Source organism: Onychostruthus taczanowskii, unplaced genomic scaffold (assembly GCF_017590055.1).
Source record: "Onychostruthus taczanowskii isolate IOZ18803 unplaced genomic scaffold, ASM1759005v1 scaffold144, whole genome shotgun sequence".
Classification (NCBI taxonomy): Eukaryota; Metazoa; Chordata; class Aves; order Passeriformes; family Passeridae; genus Onychostruthus; species Onychostruthus taczanowskii.
This window is the reverse complement of record NW_024498619.1, coordinates 427388-444073: the sequence shown is the minus strand read 5'-3', so window position 1 is coordinate 444073 and position 16686 is coordinate 427388. Positions and strand designations below refer to the sequence as shown.

Sequence of the window (16686 nt, the reverse complement as noted above, 5' to 3'; positions counted from 1 at the left end):
CCTGGCCCGCAGATCCCGGCCTGCCTGTGGGATCAGGGACGGGGCCAAAATCCGCAGGAAACCTCCTGCCAAGCGCCGGGAGCCAGACCCAGGGAAGTTCTGGAGTCACGTAAATATTTTTCTTCCCCGGTTAAACACAGCCACTTTCTCCTTCCTCAGCACGGCGATAAAAGCACATTTCAATAAACAGCGCTTCAAAGGGATGTTTGCACTTGGCTCCTCTTCCAGCCTTTTTCATTCACTGCAACAGCTCCTGGCTGCAGGAACTGCAGGTGAACCCCCGGCTCCCTCTGGAAACTCGGCTCCTGCTCCCAAATCCTGCCATTCCCAGACACGTTCTGATTTAAACTGCAAAAAATAAAAAAGGTGAACCCCCGGCTCCCTCTGGAAATCGGCTCCTGCTCCCAAATCCTCCCATTCCCAGACACGTTCTGATTTAAACTGCAAAAAAAAGTGATAAAAAAGGAGATGTTGTCTGGAATTCCTTGCTCCGTGGGTTTTTTGATCCACGTTGCTCCAGTCCTAGGAGTCCCTAGACCCAAATCCTGGGATGGATCCCTGTCAGGGATCCCCTGCAGAGATGGTGAAACTCCAGGAGTAAACTGGCTATTTGAGGATAATAATTGGATTTTCATTAAGGGGACACTCACAAACTGCTGCCAAGATTTATTTCCAGCCAGCAGCTGCCAAATCATTCCCAAATAAATTCCAGCCCCACGGAAGTTTCACAGCTCCATTTGGGATCCCGTGGGTCTGGGGACCCTGATCTGCCCCGGCAGAGCTGGGAAAGTGCAGGATTTGAGGCATTTGCATCTCATTGTGTGACAGGGTTTGGGAAACCTTCCCAATAAACATCCCGCAGTGCTGGGGAGGTTTGGAATTAAACCCCAAACCACTTTAATAAATCCAATGGGATTGTTTCAATTAAAAAGAAGTGATTACAACAGCCCTTATTTTCTTATTAGGGCATTTAAGCAGTCCCTATTAAAAGATTAGAAGATATTGAGCTTTTGTATGGCTCTCCAAAACACTGTTTGGAATATCCCTCGTTAAAATAATTGCTGTTTAAATACTTCTGCCTAAAAATTACATTAATAAAATTGGACATCCCTGTCCAAATTTGGGACAGCAGCTTTGAGAAGGCCTGAGACCTCCCCAGAGATCACCCATGGCCACAGAAAACCCACCTGAGTTGGTAGAAAATGTTTTTTATTCCCCTGGAACAGAAGAAAAACCCCTTCAATATTCCCTGATCTGCTCATTCTTGTGTTCCCCAGCAGCCCAGCCCAGGGCCAGGAGCTGCCAAGAGCAAATAATTCCCATTTGCATAGATGAGGAGATGAATCATTGCTGGTATTTTTAGCAGGTCATTAAGGGCTGGCAGGGATATTTGCAAACTGACTTGTGAGGGTTTGCATTGGTGTGAGCACAACCTCGGAGAGAAAACATCAGCTGGGAGTCAGAACAGAGGCACTGGGAGCACTGGGAATTGCATCTCCAAGTCTGAAACTGACAGGGAGGGATGGGATAAATGGGGTTTGTGGGAGCCTGGGCCCCACTCCACTGAGACACGGGGCAGGGATTTGTCCCAGCCCATGGATAATGTGGAATCCCACCCCATGGATGTTTACCTGCCCTGGGGAGGGATGATGCAGGCACTGGGACAGCTGGGTCCCGTGGGATTGGATGGAAAGAGACTTTTCCTGCTGGTCTGGGAGCAGGGAAGTTCCTTGGGAGTTCAGAGGCACCTCAGAGGAGTCATGGAATGGGTTGGGAGGGAGCTTGAAGCCCATCCTGTGCATCCTGCCATGGCAGGGACACCTCCCTCTGTCCCAGGCTGCTCCAGCCTGGCCTTGGGCACTGCCAGGGATCCAGGGGCAGCCACAGCTGCTCTGGGCACCTGTGCCAGGGCCTGCCCACCATCCCAGGCAGGAATTCCTTCCCAAAGTCCCACCTCAATCTCTCCTCTTTAGTTCAAAACCATTCCCTCGTGTCCCATCACCATCTGCCCGTGCAGAATTCACTCTCCTGGCACAGGGGAAGAGCTGCTCACCCATCAGTGGAGCAGAGCTTCCCAAAATGGACATTTAATAAAGAAACTCTACATGTTAATATTCATATTTAACAGCTCCTTCTCCTGTCTGTGCTCTTGGGGTACAATGAGCACCACTCAGGGGAAATGCAGGGAATAAAGCAGCTGGAAGGATCCCAGGGAGCCTGGCAGCAGGAGGGCAGCCCAGCTGTGCCACGGCCCAGGCTGACAGGGCTGCACATTCCTTCCCAAATGTGGAGGGACAGCCTGGGAACGGGATACCAAGCAGGGCTGTGCCAGGGCCACCAGCCCTCAGCTGTTCTGCATTGCCCTGGAAAACCCAATTAATCCAAGGCATCAGCAGCACATCTGCCAGGGGTGGAGCTGCCATCCTCTGCAGTGCAGGGATGCGTGGGGCACCACCTCCATTGGGACAGCCCATCCATCCCAGCAGGCTCCAGCGGCCAGGGGTGATCTTTGGGATCCTCTCTGCACAAAGTCCCTCACATTTGGGAAGACTTCTGTACTTCTCATTTGTGATTTGATGGTGGAGCTGCTCCTGCTGTGCTGTCCTGAGCCATCGTTAGGCAGCACATCCATCCATCCTCCATCGTCATCCATCATCATTGTCCATCATCCATCATCCACTTCCCATCATCATCCATCATCGTTGTCCATCATCCATCATTGTCCATCACTGTCCATCATCATCCATCATCATTGTCCATCATCCATCATTGTCCATCATCCACTTCCCATCATCATCCATCATCATTGTCCATCATCCACTGTCCATCATCATCCATCATCGTTGTCCATCATTGTCCATCATCCACTTCCCATCATCATTGTCCATCATCCGTCATCATTGTCCGTCATCATCCATCATTATCCATCATTGTCTATCATCCTCTGTCCATCATTGTCCATCATCGTTGTCCATCATTATCCATCATCATCCATCATCCCTCAGCAGCCAGAGCCACTGCTCCTGCAGAGCCAGGATGAGTGCAATGTCAACAAGAGGAGGTGTCCCTGCCTGGGCCCAGGGTCACCCATGTCACCCCCAGGGCCACCCTGGCAGCAGGAAGGTGGCCCTGGATCTGGAATCTCCTCAGGAGCTGTTGTTGCTGGAGGGAAAAAACATCAGGAAAACAGGAACAGGCTGCGCCCATGGATACTCACCTTGGAGGGAAACTCTGGATCACGGGAGACAGGAAAGCCCTGCCTGGCTGCCCATCCCCAACTTTCAGCAGCTGCAAGGTACAGCTGGAAAAGGACCCCCACACCCAGGGCTCGGCTCTGGCAGCAGCCCTGGAAGGGCAAATCCAGCTCCAGCTTCATCAGCTCCCTCAGCACTTGTCAAATTAAGGGCTCTGGTTGGAGCCTCAAAGGCTGAGAGGCTCTGCAGCCGCCAGGGAAGGGAGCTCAGGGAATTGCAGGAGGTGGGATTGCAGGAGATGGAGTTGATGTCTTCTCTGAGGGGGAAATCTGGTGTCAGAGAGGAACAAGGTGATACAACACGACTCAGGGAGCCTGAATCCCCAAGAGGGCAGAGCTGGTGCCTCGGTACCTGCCACTGAACAGAATCCCCGGGGCCTTCGTTCCCAGGAAAACAGAGCTCATCCTCACCAGGGATCAAACAGCTCCATCCACCCACAGGAAATCAGGGAATGGCAGATCAGCTCCGGCCTTCCCCACATCCCCTTGGAGCCCAGTGCCTCTGTCTGGATTTTTCTTTGAGGAATGGATTTAATGTGGAGTAAATTGAATGGAACCTTTGCTGTAAATGCAGGCATTTGTTTCTTGGAGTCTCAGGGGTTCCATTAATTATCCTGAACCCCACGGCCAAGCTGGAAAGGAATTAGTTTCCAAGGGAAAAGGAGCAAGTCACAGAGAGATGCAGGGTGGGTTTCAGACACAACAGAAGAAAGGAACTTAATTCAGGGTTTAGGATCACAAGTGATCAGAGTTTTGCCAGCTGTAATGCCTCTGGACATTTCAGGCCACCGGGCAAGCTGGGACAAGGACAGGCTGTTCCTGCAGGATGGCAGTGCCCAGCCTGGGCTCAATCCTCCCCTGCTCATGTTCCTCCCACCCCCAAACACACCATGGCTCTTCCTGCCAGAAATCCTGGAGCTCCTCTCCAGCCCAGCCCAGAGCCTGGGGCAGCAAAACTCCTTTTCCAGATTCCTCTTTTCTCCTGAGCAGTGCTGAGGTGGAACTGAGCCCCACAAGTGCTCCGTGGTCCTTCATCTTCTGCTTTGCTCCATCAGGGGCTGGAGGTGCAAGGGGGGCTCTGGTGGCACTGGACTCCTGCCAGAGAGTGCCTGGTGCTCCTGGGAAGGGAATCCATGCTGGATGCAGGCAGCAGTTCTGGGAATGCAGAGCTGTGGTTGCTGGCAAAGGCTCGGCTCCAGCTGAAGCTCCTGGGAATTGCTGCCTGTGCCTCAGGTGAGATTTGGTGTTAGGAACCAAAGTGAGTCCAAAACAAACCTTTGGAAAAGGGAACAGCATGGACGAAAATCTGGAAAAGTAGAAGACCAGCACAGTTCTCCAAGTTCAGACATTTCTGGGAGAAAGGCAGGGAGCAGAGACTGGGGGAGCTGTGGCTGCCCCTGGATCCCTGGCAGTGTCCCAGGCCAGGATGGATGAGGCTTGGTGCAGCCTGGGACAGTGACAGGTGTCCCTGCCCATGGCAGGGGTGGCACTGGGTGAGATTTAAGGTCCCTTGTTATTCCTGTCACCTCAGGAAAGGGGGGAAGGACAAGGGGAGCTCTCCCCCAGCACAGGGAGCACAGAGCCCAGCCCCTGAGGGAAACAAACCCTGAACCCAAGGAGAGCACAGCACATCCCAAAAGCAAGCACAGAAACTCAAGGTCAATGAGCCAAGTATCTGGAAACAAGCAGGAGCAGCTCCACGTGACCTCCTGGGGCACGTCCCTCTTCAGACAAGCGTTTGTTGTGCAGTCGCGAACGGCGGCGCCCAGAAGCTTTGAATCCAAACTTCCCATTTCCTGATCCAAGATGCTGCAGAAGGGAGTTGAGAGCTGGCTGCTTGGATGAAATCCCTCCCCAGAAGCAGGCCATGGGTTTGACATGGAGCCTGGGAACAGAGCACACGGCTTATGGCTGGAATGGCTCTGTTTCTGCTCTTCCCTGCCTGTCCAAGTGAGAGAATTCCTTTTACGTTCATCTGTCCTCATGGAAGGCTGGAAGAGGAGAAGAGATAAATGATTATAAATGATTAACCTCATCTAAATATAATTCCTTCATTCTGAGAGCCTTTGTGACACACTCCCTTGGGAAATACTCCCAACTGAAATGGAATTTGCTCCGTTCCTCACAGATCTCCCATTGCTCTTGTGAAACACGCGAGGCATTAAAAGTCAGCAGTAACAATGTCAGTAATGGTGTCCTGGTGAGAACCAAACTGGCAGCTTGGAAATGCAGGCAGACAGGGAAATACTGGAAAAAAACCCACCCTAAGGGGTAAACTTTCCTTCCCAAATCCTGCAGCTGCCCTGGATAAAGATCCATCAGGGTGGGATGTGTGTGAAAAATGGGGTTTTCAAGAGAAGAAAAATGGATTTTCAGTCGTGTTTAAAGAGTTAGAAATGATGGCTGAAAACGTGGGGGGAAACACCTTTTGATTCCTGCCCTGCCCCAGCATTCCAGGAGCCAGCTGGTGGAACACTGTGGGACACAGGGTGGGATTGCTGAGGTGTCTGTGCAGGGCCAGCAGCCTGACTGGATGATCCCTGTGGGTCCCTGCAACTCTGGATATTCCATGATTCTGTCGGGCTGCCAGGGTGGGAGCCATGGCTCCAACTCCATTTCCCAACATCCTTTAGAAAGACAGGAGAGAATCAATATTTTCCTACTGATTAGATGATAAAAGGGAGATGATAAAAGGGAGGAATAAAAATTGCATTTGTCAGTCAGCTACTGCACGCTGCAGCAGATAAAATAATTACAGAGCACTCCTGGGGCTCAGGCTCATTCCAGTGATTCATGGGGATGTTGGGAAGCTGTGCTGGGATTAAAGGGCATCTGGAGTTTGTGCCTTGGAGTCCACTCAATCCATAACCATGTGGGATGGAGCTGTGACTCCCAGCCCTGCTCGGCCCTGGGATTGAAGGGCATCTGGAGTTTGTGCCTTGGAGTCCACTCAATCCATAACCGTGTAGGATGGGAGCTGTGACTCCCAGCCCTGCAGCAGCAGCAGCACCCCAACACAGAGTGCCAAAGCCCCCAGAGTGGCCCTGCACTGGGAATTGTGAGCTCAGCATTCCTGGATGCCCAGCTCCTCTCCTGCTGACACAGAGGAGTGCAGTGACAGAACTTTCCTGTAAATGAAAGCTGGAGTTTCTTAGAACTCTTCTGACTAATGTGGCTCGGTCTTGGCTGGAGAACACAAACCCTTCATCAAACACAGTGAGAAATGCCAGAGAATGCTCAAATCCAGGGAATGTGAGGCTGGGAGGGAGCAGGCTGACCCTAGCACTCAGAATGCTGGGGCTGGGAGCCAGGTCCAGCCTGGGGCTTAGCTGGGCTGGATACAAGGCTTAATGCTGGTCCTTTGTTTCCCAAGGATAAAGGTATCCTCAGCCAACACGAGGGATTTGGGGCTCAGCATGGAAACGGAATTGCCCTGGAAGTGCAATGAATCTGAACCCAATCTAAAACATCAAATGCAAGGAAAAACACATCCTGTGGGTTTCAGAAAGATGGGATATGGGAAATACAACCCAGACCTGGGATCAGCCCAGAGCAGGGGCACAGGGTGGCTCCAGGGAAGCCATGCAGCAGGAGACACTGAAACATCCCCGAGGATTCTCTCCTGCTCAGAGGGATGGAATCACGGAATATCCCGAGCTGGATCCCACAGGGATCCTCCAGCCCGAGGCCTGGCCCTGCACAGACACCCCAATGCTGCCACCCTGTGCCTGAGCAGTGTCCAAGCAGTCCCGGAGCTCTGGCAGGGCTGGCAACGTGGGATAAACTCTGGACAAGCAGTGGATGAGGAGGCCACTGCACTCTCCCACAAGCTCCCTGAAAAGAGACCAGGTCCTGGCAGGTCCCAGCTCAGAGCCAGCATCAGGCTGATATCCCAGGGCTCAAGAAAATCATGGAGCAAGTCACTGAGAATATCCCTGCTGGCAGAGGTATCTGTCCTTCCCCCAGGTAAATGGGATAAGGAAATGCAGGGCAGCACGAGGCTGAGGAAGCACAGCAGCTTTCCTTCCATGGGAGACGTTCCTGTGACACAAAGCAGACCCTGCTGCTCCCCACAGGGAGACCAGGCAGCAGCTCCAGGGCACAGCAGGGGCTGGGCTGCCTGGAAAATCATCTGGAGCTGAGAGTCTGCCCATGGAGGGGCTCTAGGAGCTGACCTGGTGTAAGCAGGAGCCCCCCTCTGCAGGGACAAGGGAAAAGGGGCAATGGCTTCACAGGGACACAGGGCAGGGCTGGATGGGACACTGGGCAGGAATTCTTCCTGGCAGGATGGGCAGGCCCTGGCACAGGTGCCCAGAGCAGCTGTGGCTGCCCCTGGATCCCTGGCAGTGCCCAAGGCCAGGCTGGATGAGGCTTGGAGCAGCCCAGGACATTGGGAGGTGTCCCTGCCATGGCAGGGGTGGCACTGGGTGAGATTTAAGGTCCATCCCAACCCAGCCCAGTCTGGGATGCTGTGGGATGAGGAGGGCTGGCTGGGAACACCTTCACTTGGCTTTTGTCACGATTTAATCCCTCTGTGCAGTGAAGGTTATTCTGGCTGTGGCCAATAGAGAACTGGCCTGCCTCAGCTCCAGCCTCAGCTCCATTCCCTGCTCAGCTCCATTCCCTGCTCAGCTCCATTCCCCTCCTCAGCTCCATTCCCTGCTCAGCTCCATTCCCCCTCTGCCCTCAGCTCCATCCCCTCCTCAGCTCCATCCCCCTCCTGCCTTCCCACAGGAAAATCCCAACAGCTCCAGGGTCACTCCATCCCCTGATTTTGAATACAAGCAGCACGTGCACATGGGAATATAAGCAAGGAAAGGAAAAGCAGATTTTAATTAAAAGAATTCCAATCATTCCCACAGCACATGATTTTTTTCAAATGACAAAGATTCCTCTTCAGAAAGTTATTATTTGCCAGATGTTGGATTTCACTTCATCTTCAATGTTGCATCAAGAGAAGGAAAAACCTCAAGAGCAGGAAAAGCTTTTAAGCAAATCTGACACCTAATTAAAATAAACCTGAGGTCAACCAAGTTTTTGAGCTGAGCTGATGGGTGAGAAGAGAATGACCTGAGAGCAGAAAGAGGAAGCAGCCCCTGTGCCCCAAACCCTGCAGCAGCAGGAGGAGCACTGAGCTCTGCTGGCAAAGCAAAGGCAAAGCAAGAGTGGTTTGGTTTTCAGTGTCCTCGTCCACAGCCATGTCCAGTTCCAAGGTCCTTTTTGACCCTCAGTGTTTATGAAACTGCAGGAAGGAAAGGGAGGGATCACTGTGCTCTGCCCCTCTATCAACCACACATTTTTATTTCCTTTGCATAGATTAAAGTCACATTTTAGCATTTGATTTGCCTGAATCCATGGGGACTGTGCCTGGGACACCCCAACTGCTCCTGAATCCATGGGGACTGTGCCTGGGCAGGGCTGCCAACAGGGAAACTTTCCCTCCACAGCCCAGGGTCCCTCAGGGAGCAGCTGAGGGCTCAGCCCCTGGGAAAGGCTGCCAGCTGGGGATGATTTTTGGAAGGGAACCCCCCACTCACCGCATTGTCCAGGGCCTGGCCCAGGTCTGCCAGCAAATCCTCCTCATCCTCCAGCCCCACCGACAGGCGGATCAAGGTGTCTGTGATTCCCAGGCATTTCTTTACCTCCTCAGGCACTGAGGCGTGGGTCATGGTGGCCCTGCAGGGACAAAAAACATCTTTATCCTAAGAATTTGGGACTTGTATTGGTACAAGCAGCCTGGGGGTGGAGCTGAGGGGTTCCCTGGCAGCACCCCTGAAATGCAGCAGGATCTGACACCTCCTCTGTGCCACTTGTGTGACCCCACAGGTGCAAAGAGCTCCTGGCAGCAGCTCCTGGAAATGGTGGGAATGCTGACAAGTCAGGGAATTGCATCTCCACCTCGTATTTCCAAGACACAAAGGATTAACAAGAAGTGCATACCTACAAATCTGGGCCTGACAAAGGAGAAAATCCTATTCCTCTTCCTTCCAGAGCTGCTCTTTTATTCTACAGAAGCTCTGTGAGCTCTGCACGTGGGGAATGTGCAACCTCCAGAATAAAATCTCCTGGTTTCCTTTCTGGTTGCTCAGATCCCTTCCCAAACTGTCCCAAAGGACCCTGCAGGGTTTATCCAGCTACACAGGACACAGGCAAGAAGGCATTTCCCCATGTGCTCAGTCCCTGGCACCAGTTCCTTTCAGCTGCTGGAGGGGTTCAGCATTTGCTGTGAAATCAGTAAGTGAGATGATTTACCATTTAAATACAGTCATTAATTCCATGGACCTTTCCAAAAAGCAAGCTGGCTCTGAGTGCAATAATGCAATTCCATGAAGATGCTGTTTGGAGCAGTTGAAAAGGCCCAGGAGCCCTGCCAGGGACCAGAGGCAGCTGGGTGCACACAGTGCCCGTGCCCCTGGTGTGAGCAGGGAGCAGGGCATTTCTCCATCCAACTGCTCCTCATCCCAACACTCTGCAGCTTCTGGGATCATGGACACCAACTGTGCCTCAGCCCTCCAGGCAGAATTCCTCTATCTCTGCCCTCTCACAGGATTCCCTCCCTCTGGAGTCACCCCTGGCTTTGTGCCTCACAACAGTCCCTGAGTTTAGCTAAAGGCAAAACAGCAAACCAGCTCTGGGGGCTGGGAAGCTGTGGGAATTTTGTGGTGCTCTGCAGCTTTTAGAGGCTCTGAGGATGGGAGGATGAACTCACGGGTGCTCTGCCAGGCTCTCGAAGCCGCCCACACTGTAAGCCAGGGTGAACACCTGTGGGAGAAAGGGAAGGAGGTTATGGATTCATGGACAGAGAGCTCACAGAATCAGGGAATATCCTGAGTTGGAAGCACCCACAGGGATCACTGATCCATACCCAGACCCTGCACAGACACCCCAACAATCCCACCCTGGGCATCCCTGGCAGAGCTGTCCAAACCCTTCTGGAGCTCCGGCAGCCTCGGGGCTGGGACCTCTTCAAGGACATAGAGGAAAATGGAAAGTTTAGGGACTTTTTATCCCCTGGCTTTTCTATAATAACTTTCATATTATAAACTGCATTAGCTGTAATTAGGGAATAAAGTGCACATCTGGCAGGTAAGAGCGAAGATTGAAAACAGGCTCATCCTGTCCCTGGATCCCAGGGAGTGTCCTTGGTTGGATGGGTCCTTGGTTGGCCCCAGCCAAGCATCAGCTCTGGGGGCTGGGAAGCTGTGGGAATTTTGTGGTGCTCTGCAGCTTTTAGAGGCTCTGAGGATGGGAGGATGAACTCACGGGTGCTCTGCCAGGCTCTCGAAGCCGCCCAGACTCTCAGCCAAGGTGAACACCTGTGGGGGAAAGGGAAAGGAGTCGTTACAGGAGTGGGCTCAGGACACAAACACCCCCCGGGCACAGGAGAGTGAACACCTGGCCAAACACCAGCACAGGCTGGGCCAAGGACCCAGCCAAGCATTCCCAGAGCCAGGGGCCTCTTCAAGGACATAGAGGAAAATGGAAAGTTTAGGGACTTTTTATCCCCTGGCTTTTCTATAATAACTTTCATATTATAAACTGCATTAGCTGTAATTAGGGAATAAAGTGCACATCTGGCAGGTAAGAGCGAAGATTGAAAACAGGCTCATCCTGTCCCTGGATCCCAGGGAGTGTCCTTGGTTGGATGGGTCCTTGGTTGGCCCCAGCCAAGCATTCCCAGAGCCAGGGGCTCCCTCTGTGCCCCACGAGGCAGGGCCTCCCTCCGTGCCTTTCTCTGCTGAGGGCACTTTGCAATATTCCAGCAGAGCTGCTCCAGCCCCAGCTGCCCAGCCCTGCACAAAGCCCTTTGCCAGCAGCAGCTCCTGGGTGAGCTGGACTCACCCTGGCAGCAAACAGACAAACAGACAAACAAACACTCCCAAGGGGCTGAGGAGTCCCTTTGTTCCCTCTCATTAACCCCCAAGGACAAATTATCCCTGATTTACAGAGGGGCACACCCAAAGGACTTGGCAAGAAAAGCCACTCCACCCTCCCCTCAGCAGGGCAGATTCAGCTCCCAGGATGATTTTATTGCCTTTGTTTTACCTTCAAGTTCCTGAGAAAGGCAGAGGCATTTTTGATATTCCCTTTGATGTGGAAGCTGACCATCCCAGGACAGCCTGTGCACTGCTTCTTCATCACCTCATACTGAGGGTGGGAAGGCAGCCCTGGAATGGAGGTCAGCTCCCTCTGAGGATGATTTTGTTGTCTTTACCTTCAGGTTCTTGAGAAAGGCAATGGCATTATCTTTATTCCCTTCGATGTAGAAGCTGATGATCCCAGAAACGCCCGTGCACTGCTTCTTCATCACCTCATACTGAGGGTGGGAACACAGCCCTGGAATGGAGAGAGTTGGGAGAATTCCCAGTGAATTCCAGTGCAGAGCTGGGGCAGCTCAGCCTCACCTGAGCTGGGCACCCAGCCCCAGTCACGGGGCACCACAGCTCCCAAACCCCTGCCCTGGGATGCTCCCAAACCCCTGCCCTGGGATGCTCCCAGACCCCTGCCACCCACCTGGGTAAATGACCTTCTCCACCCTGGGATGGGACTCCAGGAACTTGGCCACAGCCAGGCCGTTGTGGAAGTGCAGCTTCATCCGGATGTGCAGAGTCTTGAGCCCCCGGTTGCAGAGGAAGCAGTCAAAGGGGGAAGGGACAGCTCCAAGGGCTGTGGGAATGGGAACAGAATTCCACAGAATTCCACAGAATTCCACAGCAACATTGGTGTTCTGCATTCAGCAAAGCCAAGCACATCCTCACCTCCAGCATTTCTGAGCTTGGAACAAGTGGGAAGACACTCGAGGCAATCTCTGTTCCTCATCTCCCACACTGGGGAGCCAATTAATGAGCCCAATTAACAGGCTCAGGCCTCAAGGATTACATCCATTTGGCACAGTGCATCCTCACTGCAGAGGGCACAACCCCAGACAGGAATTTATTCCTGACAATGAAGAGGCCAGGAAATGGCTGGAATCATCAGAGGTAAGAACACTCTGCACTGGGCCCATCCTGGTGGGTGAGGGAGTTTCAAACCCCCAAGTGCAGGTGGCACCTCAGTGGTGCCAGGATGGGCCCAGTGCTCTCCTGAGCTGCTTGGGAAGGGGACATCAACACCTCTCATTTTATGGGACTATTTCACTGAGCTTGCCCAGCTCTGTTAATTACATTCCAGGCAGATTTCCCACTTGTGTGCATGCCCACCCTCCCCAGCAGGAGCTGTGGATGTGAACAGGATTCCTGTCAGGAATTCCCTGTCTGGACTTACAGTTCTGCAGGAATTTCAGCCTCTCATAGAGATCTTCCTTGTTTACAGAGACCAGGCCCATGAGGACATCACAGTGCCCTAAAATGACAGGGGACAAGAACGGGATCAGCCACTCCAGGGTCCTGCCACAAACCCCCAAAATGTAAATAAAATCCCTGGGACACCTCCCACCATCCCAGGCTGCTCCCAGCCCCAGTGTCCAGCCTGGCCCAGGGATCCAGGGGCCTCCCCACCCTCCCAGCCAGGAATTCCCTCCCAGTCTCCCTCCATCCCTGCCCTAAGGATGTGCTCAACTCTCACACTCACCATTGATGTACTTGGTTGCAGAACACATACAAATATCAGCACCCAGGGCCAAGGGACGCTGAAAGGAAAGGAAAAGAACATCATAATTCAAGTTGGGCTGCACTCAGGCTCATTCCCAGCCATTCCAAAGGGCTCTGAGCTCACACAGGATAAACACAATGAATTGAAGAAAAAGGTAAAGTGGATGTCTCCAAGACTGGACAAAGTTTGCTTGATTTTAGTTTTTCTTCCACTACCTTCTGTTTTTTTACTTTTGTGGCTCAGAACAGCATCTACAGAAGAATTGCTGTAAAAAGGCCAAAGTGAGGGAACACTTTGCAACTGTTCTGATTCCTACCAGGAAGAGCAGAATTCCATCATTCCTGGAGGACAGATTCCCCCTGCTCCCTTCACTGCTGCACAGGCAGCAGCACCAGGGCTGGGGCTGGACCAGAGCAGGACATTTTACAATGCAGAGCCCAAAACTGCAGTTCTTTGCTGGTGCTTCCCTTCCCAAAAGGGACCTCCAGCCCCACTGGGACAGGTGACAGTCCTGTCCTTTTCCCACACACCTGGAAATATGGAGACATGAAGCTGTTGTCCACGGCCACCATCACATCCTTGCATCCATGTTTGTGTGCCACCTCAGCGCAGGCTCTGATGTCGATCACCTTCAGCGTGGGGTTCGTGGGGCTCTCGAGCCAAACCAGCTGCACAAACCCAAAAACACTCCAGGTCAGAGAGTTCCCAGGGCTGGGCTGAGTCCCAGGGGCTCTGGGTGCTCAGTGCTGGCAGCTCCCCGGGCTTGGTGCGCTGGGGACGGGCAGTGGCCCTGCCAGAGCCAGGGGAGGCTCCAGCTGCTTCCGCCAAGCTCAGGGAGGTTTCCTCCAGCTGGGCTTGTGCCATCCCAGGGCATCCCAGCTGGAGCAGGGATCACCAGCCAGGACAGAGCCTTCCAAAGCCTTTCCCAGCAGAGTTCTCTTCCATGGAGCAGGGATCACCCAGCCAGGACAGAGCCTTCCCAAAGCCTTTCCCCATAGACATCATCCATGCAGATAACCGTGTCCTCCGGCTTCAGCAGGTGACAGATGTTCAGAAGAGCTGCTAAGCCAGAGGAATAAGCCAAGCCTGAGGAGAAAGGATCATCAGTGTTTGATGTGACACAACAAGTCAGACTTGCCTTGGCCTTCCTCCCTTGGCCTCTGAAAAGAGCCTGGGATTGATAACAACAGCCTTCAAAGAGCAGAGAGGGCCTACATGGGAAATTCAGAGCTCCTGAGAGCCACACACAGGTTTGATCCCCTGCAAAAAGAAGACTGAAGCCACAGGGTGCTGTACTCACCTGCATAGACATCATCAGTGCAGATAATTCTGTCCCCCGGCTTCAGCAGGTGACAGATGTTCAGAATTGCTGCCATGCCAGAGGAATAAGCCAAGCCTGAGGAGAAAGGATCATCAGTGCTTGATGTGACACAACAAGTCAGACTTGCCTCGGCCTTCCTCCCTTGGCCTCTGAAAAGAACCTGTCCTGTCACTGCCTCACTGGGAGCGTGGAGCCAGTGAGAGCAGGAGATGGATGTGCACAGCATGGAACCAGCACGGACACTGGGACAGACTGGGGACAGACTGGGGACAGGGGCTGCCTGCTCCCACTGCCTCCAGTGCTGCTGCACAAGGATGGATCCAGCTCAGCCCAGGCATCAGCCACATGAGGAAGCAGGAGACAAACCCAGGGATGGAGCTGGACATTCCTGAACCACAAGTGTTGGGCTCTTCCCCACCTTGGAGCTGCTCCTGCCCACAGCCAACAGCCAGAGCCGTGGTGACAGAACCACGGAAGGGTTTGGGATGGAGGGACCCCAAAGCCCACCCAGTGCCAGCCCCTGCCACGGGCAGGGACACCTCCCCCTGTCCCAGGCTGCTCCAAGCCCTGTCCAACCCATGAGATGCTCACTGTATTTGGCTCCATCGAGGGCGGCCACAGCCTTTTCCAGGCAGTCCCGAGTGGGGTTCCCAGAGCGGATGTAATCATAACCCTGGGGTGGGAAAAGGAAACAAACATCAGAGAGAGCACTGGGAAAGTTTGGAATAACAGCAGTTCTAGGTTCCTTAAAGAGCCCTGGCTGAGGGCATCCAGCTCCTCCCAGAGCAGCAGGAGGGTGTCCTGGCACAACATCCAGCTGGGCATCCCTGCTGGAGAAAGGGGCCTGGGGTGCACTGGGCAAGGAGCCACATTCTCCTGCTTCTCCCCAGACATTCCTTCTGTGGCCACTGTGGGACAGAGGGCTCAGGCTGCACCGTCCAACCACCCTCAGCATGCCAGGCTGGGTCAGGCTGGAACGGACCACGAGGGTGCCCTGCTCCCACTCCCTGCTCAGCAGGGCCATCCCAGAGCACAGGGCACGGGATGGTGTCCAGACAGTTCTGGTGTCTCCAGTGAGGGAGACTCCTCAGCCTCTCTGGAGGGAATTCTCAGGAAAAACGTGTGTCCATCTCCATCACACCCACAGGGAACTGGACAACTCCTCTCATCAGTTCCTGACAACCCACATGTTTCCTAGTGCCACAGGTTTTATGCAAATTCTAGGGGAATTTAATGAGGAAAATATCACTCATGCATGCACAGATGCAATTGTTACCAAGAAAACCTGCTGAGCACCCTGGGATTTGCCTGCTTTTAGGATTTCTCTTTAATGTCAACTTCCTCATAGTCAGGAATCCTGCAGATCGCTCTGGCAGAGCTCCCGGCAAGAGCATGGATCCTGTCATCAGGATGTGGATACAGCAGCGTGGCTCCTCCTGAGGGCCTCCTCAGCACAGCTGGGATTCTGTGTGGAATGAGGAATCACAAGGCAAATTCCTCCTGCCCAACCGGCACAGTCAGGCTGGGTCAGGCTGGACGGGACCACAGCGGCTCCTCCGGCCCCATCGCTGCTCAGCAGGGCCAGCCCGGAGCGCAGGGCACGGCATCGCGGGCAGGGGCTCTGCCATGTCCCCGTGAGGAGACTCCGCCGCCTGCCCGGCCGAGAGCCCCGCTCCCGGCCCAGCGAGATGCTCGCGTTTGCCCAGGAGCGGCCGCGGGGGGAAACATCCGCGCCGGGAGCTCCCTCCGTGCCCAGCACCTGCCGCCTCCCGCTGCCCCGGCCCGGACACGCCGGGGCCGCAGCGGGGCTCGGGGGCCCCGTGGCGGCCGCACTTACCTTGTTCTTCCCGGGTGCCTCCTGCTTGAAAGTGGTGGAGAGCGTGATGGGCGGCACTACGGCCCAAGAGCTCCACTGCTCGGGCTCCTGCCCGAAGTGGATGGCATTGGTGGCGAAGTGAGAGAAAGGCGGCAGGTAACCACAGCACTTCCTACAGCACATGGTGGCGGCTCTGAGGGAGCAGCCCTCAGCGCGGCGGCATTTAACGACCTCGCGAGCTCGGTGGGGCGCGGCTTTCGCGCCTTCTCATTGGCTGCGACGCCGGCGGGGCGGGGCCCTCGCGCCCTCTCATTGGCTGCCGGCGGGGCGGGGCCCGCCCGCTGGGGGGCGCCCGCGCGCTGCGCGCTGAGGGGCCGCTCCCCGGGAGCCTTCCCGGGATCCAGGGGCGCCTTTCCCGGGAGGAACCGGGAATAACGCGGCAGCACGGGAATGTCCACAGGGTGACAGTGCTGAACGGGCAAGGGGTCAGCGTGTTCTGGGGTCCTGGTGCTATTTTATCTTCCCTACCCTCGAGTGATTCGCGCTCGGTAACCGGCAGGGTGGCCGGCTGGGTGGTGAAACGGAGGAGAGCCATTAAATCTGGGAATGGGCTCTTCCTGCCATTCCAGGCACTGCCCGGGGCCAGCCCGCAGCGGAGCGTGCTCCCATCACAGCTCCTGTAAACACGCGGAAGCCACCAATTAG

The 16686-nt window shown here is 54.3% G+C and overlaps 1 protein-coding gene across 1 annotated transcript; it reads right to left on the bottom strand.

Annotated features, from left to right (window-relative positions):
• Window positions 1-8621: 8621 nt before the first annotated feature.
• Window positions 8622-16164, bottom strand: CTH (cystathionine gamma-lyase). The gene is made up of 10 exons (XM_041398346.1): window positions 16003-16164; window positions 14757-14838; window positions 14093-14240; window positions 13375-13555; window positions 12824-12881; window positions 12518-12595; window positions 11768-11920; window positions 11300-11421; window positions 10517-10569; window positions 8622-8929 (listed from the first exon to the last, which is right to left on the bottom strand). Exons 1-10 carry the CDS (start codon window positions 16162-16164, stop codon window positions 8731-8733), a joined length of 1236 nt encoding a protein of 411 aa, XP_041254280.1. The 3' UTR covers window positions 8622-8730.
• Between the last annotated feature and the right edge of the window lie 522 nt (window positions 16165-16686).

Excerpts from the sequence above, each read along its gene's own strand:
- CTH (XM_041398346.1), bottom strand. The coding sequence starts at position 16,164 with ATGTGCTGTAGGAAGTGCTGTGGTTACCTGCCGCCTTTCTCTCACTTC. Across the intron at positions 11,921-12,517 it reads GCTGAAATTCCTGCAGAACT|CCCTTGGAGCTGTCCCTTCC; the intron begins GTAAGTCCAGAC and ends CCATTCCCACAG. Across the intron at positions 8,930-10,516 it reads GAGAGCCTGGCAGAGCACCC|GGCCACCATGACCCACGCCT; the intron begins GTGAGTTCATCC and ends TTGTCCCTGCAG.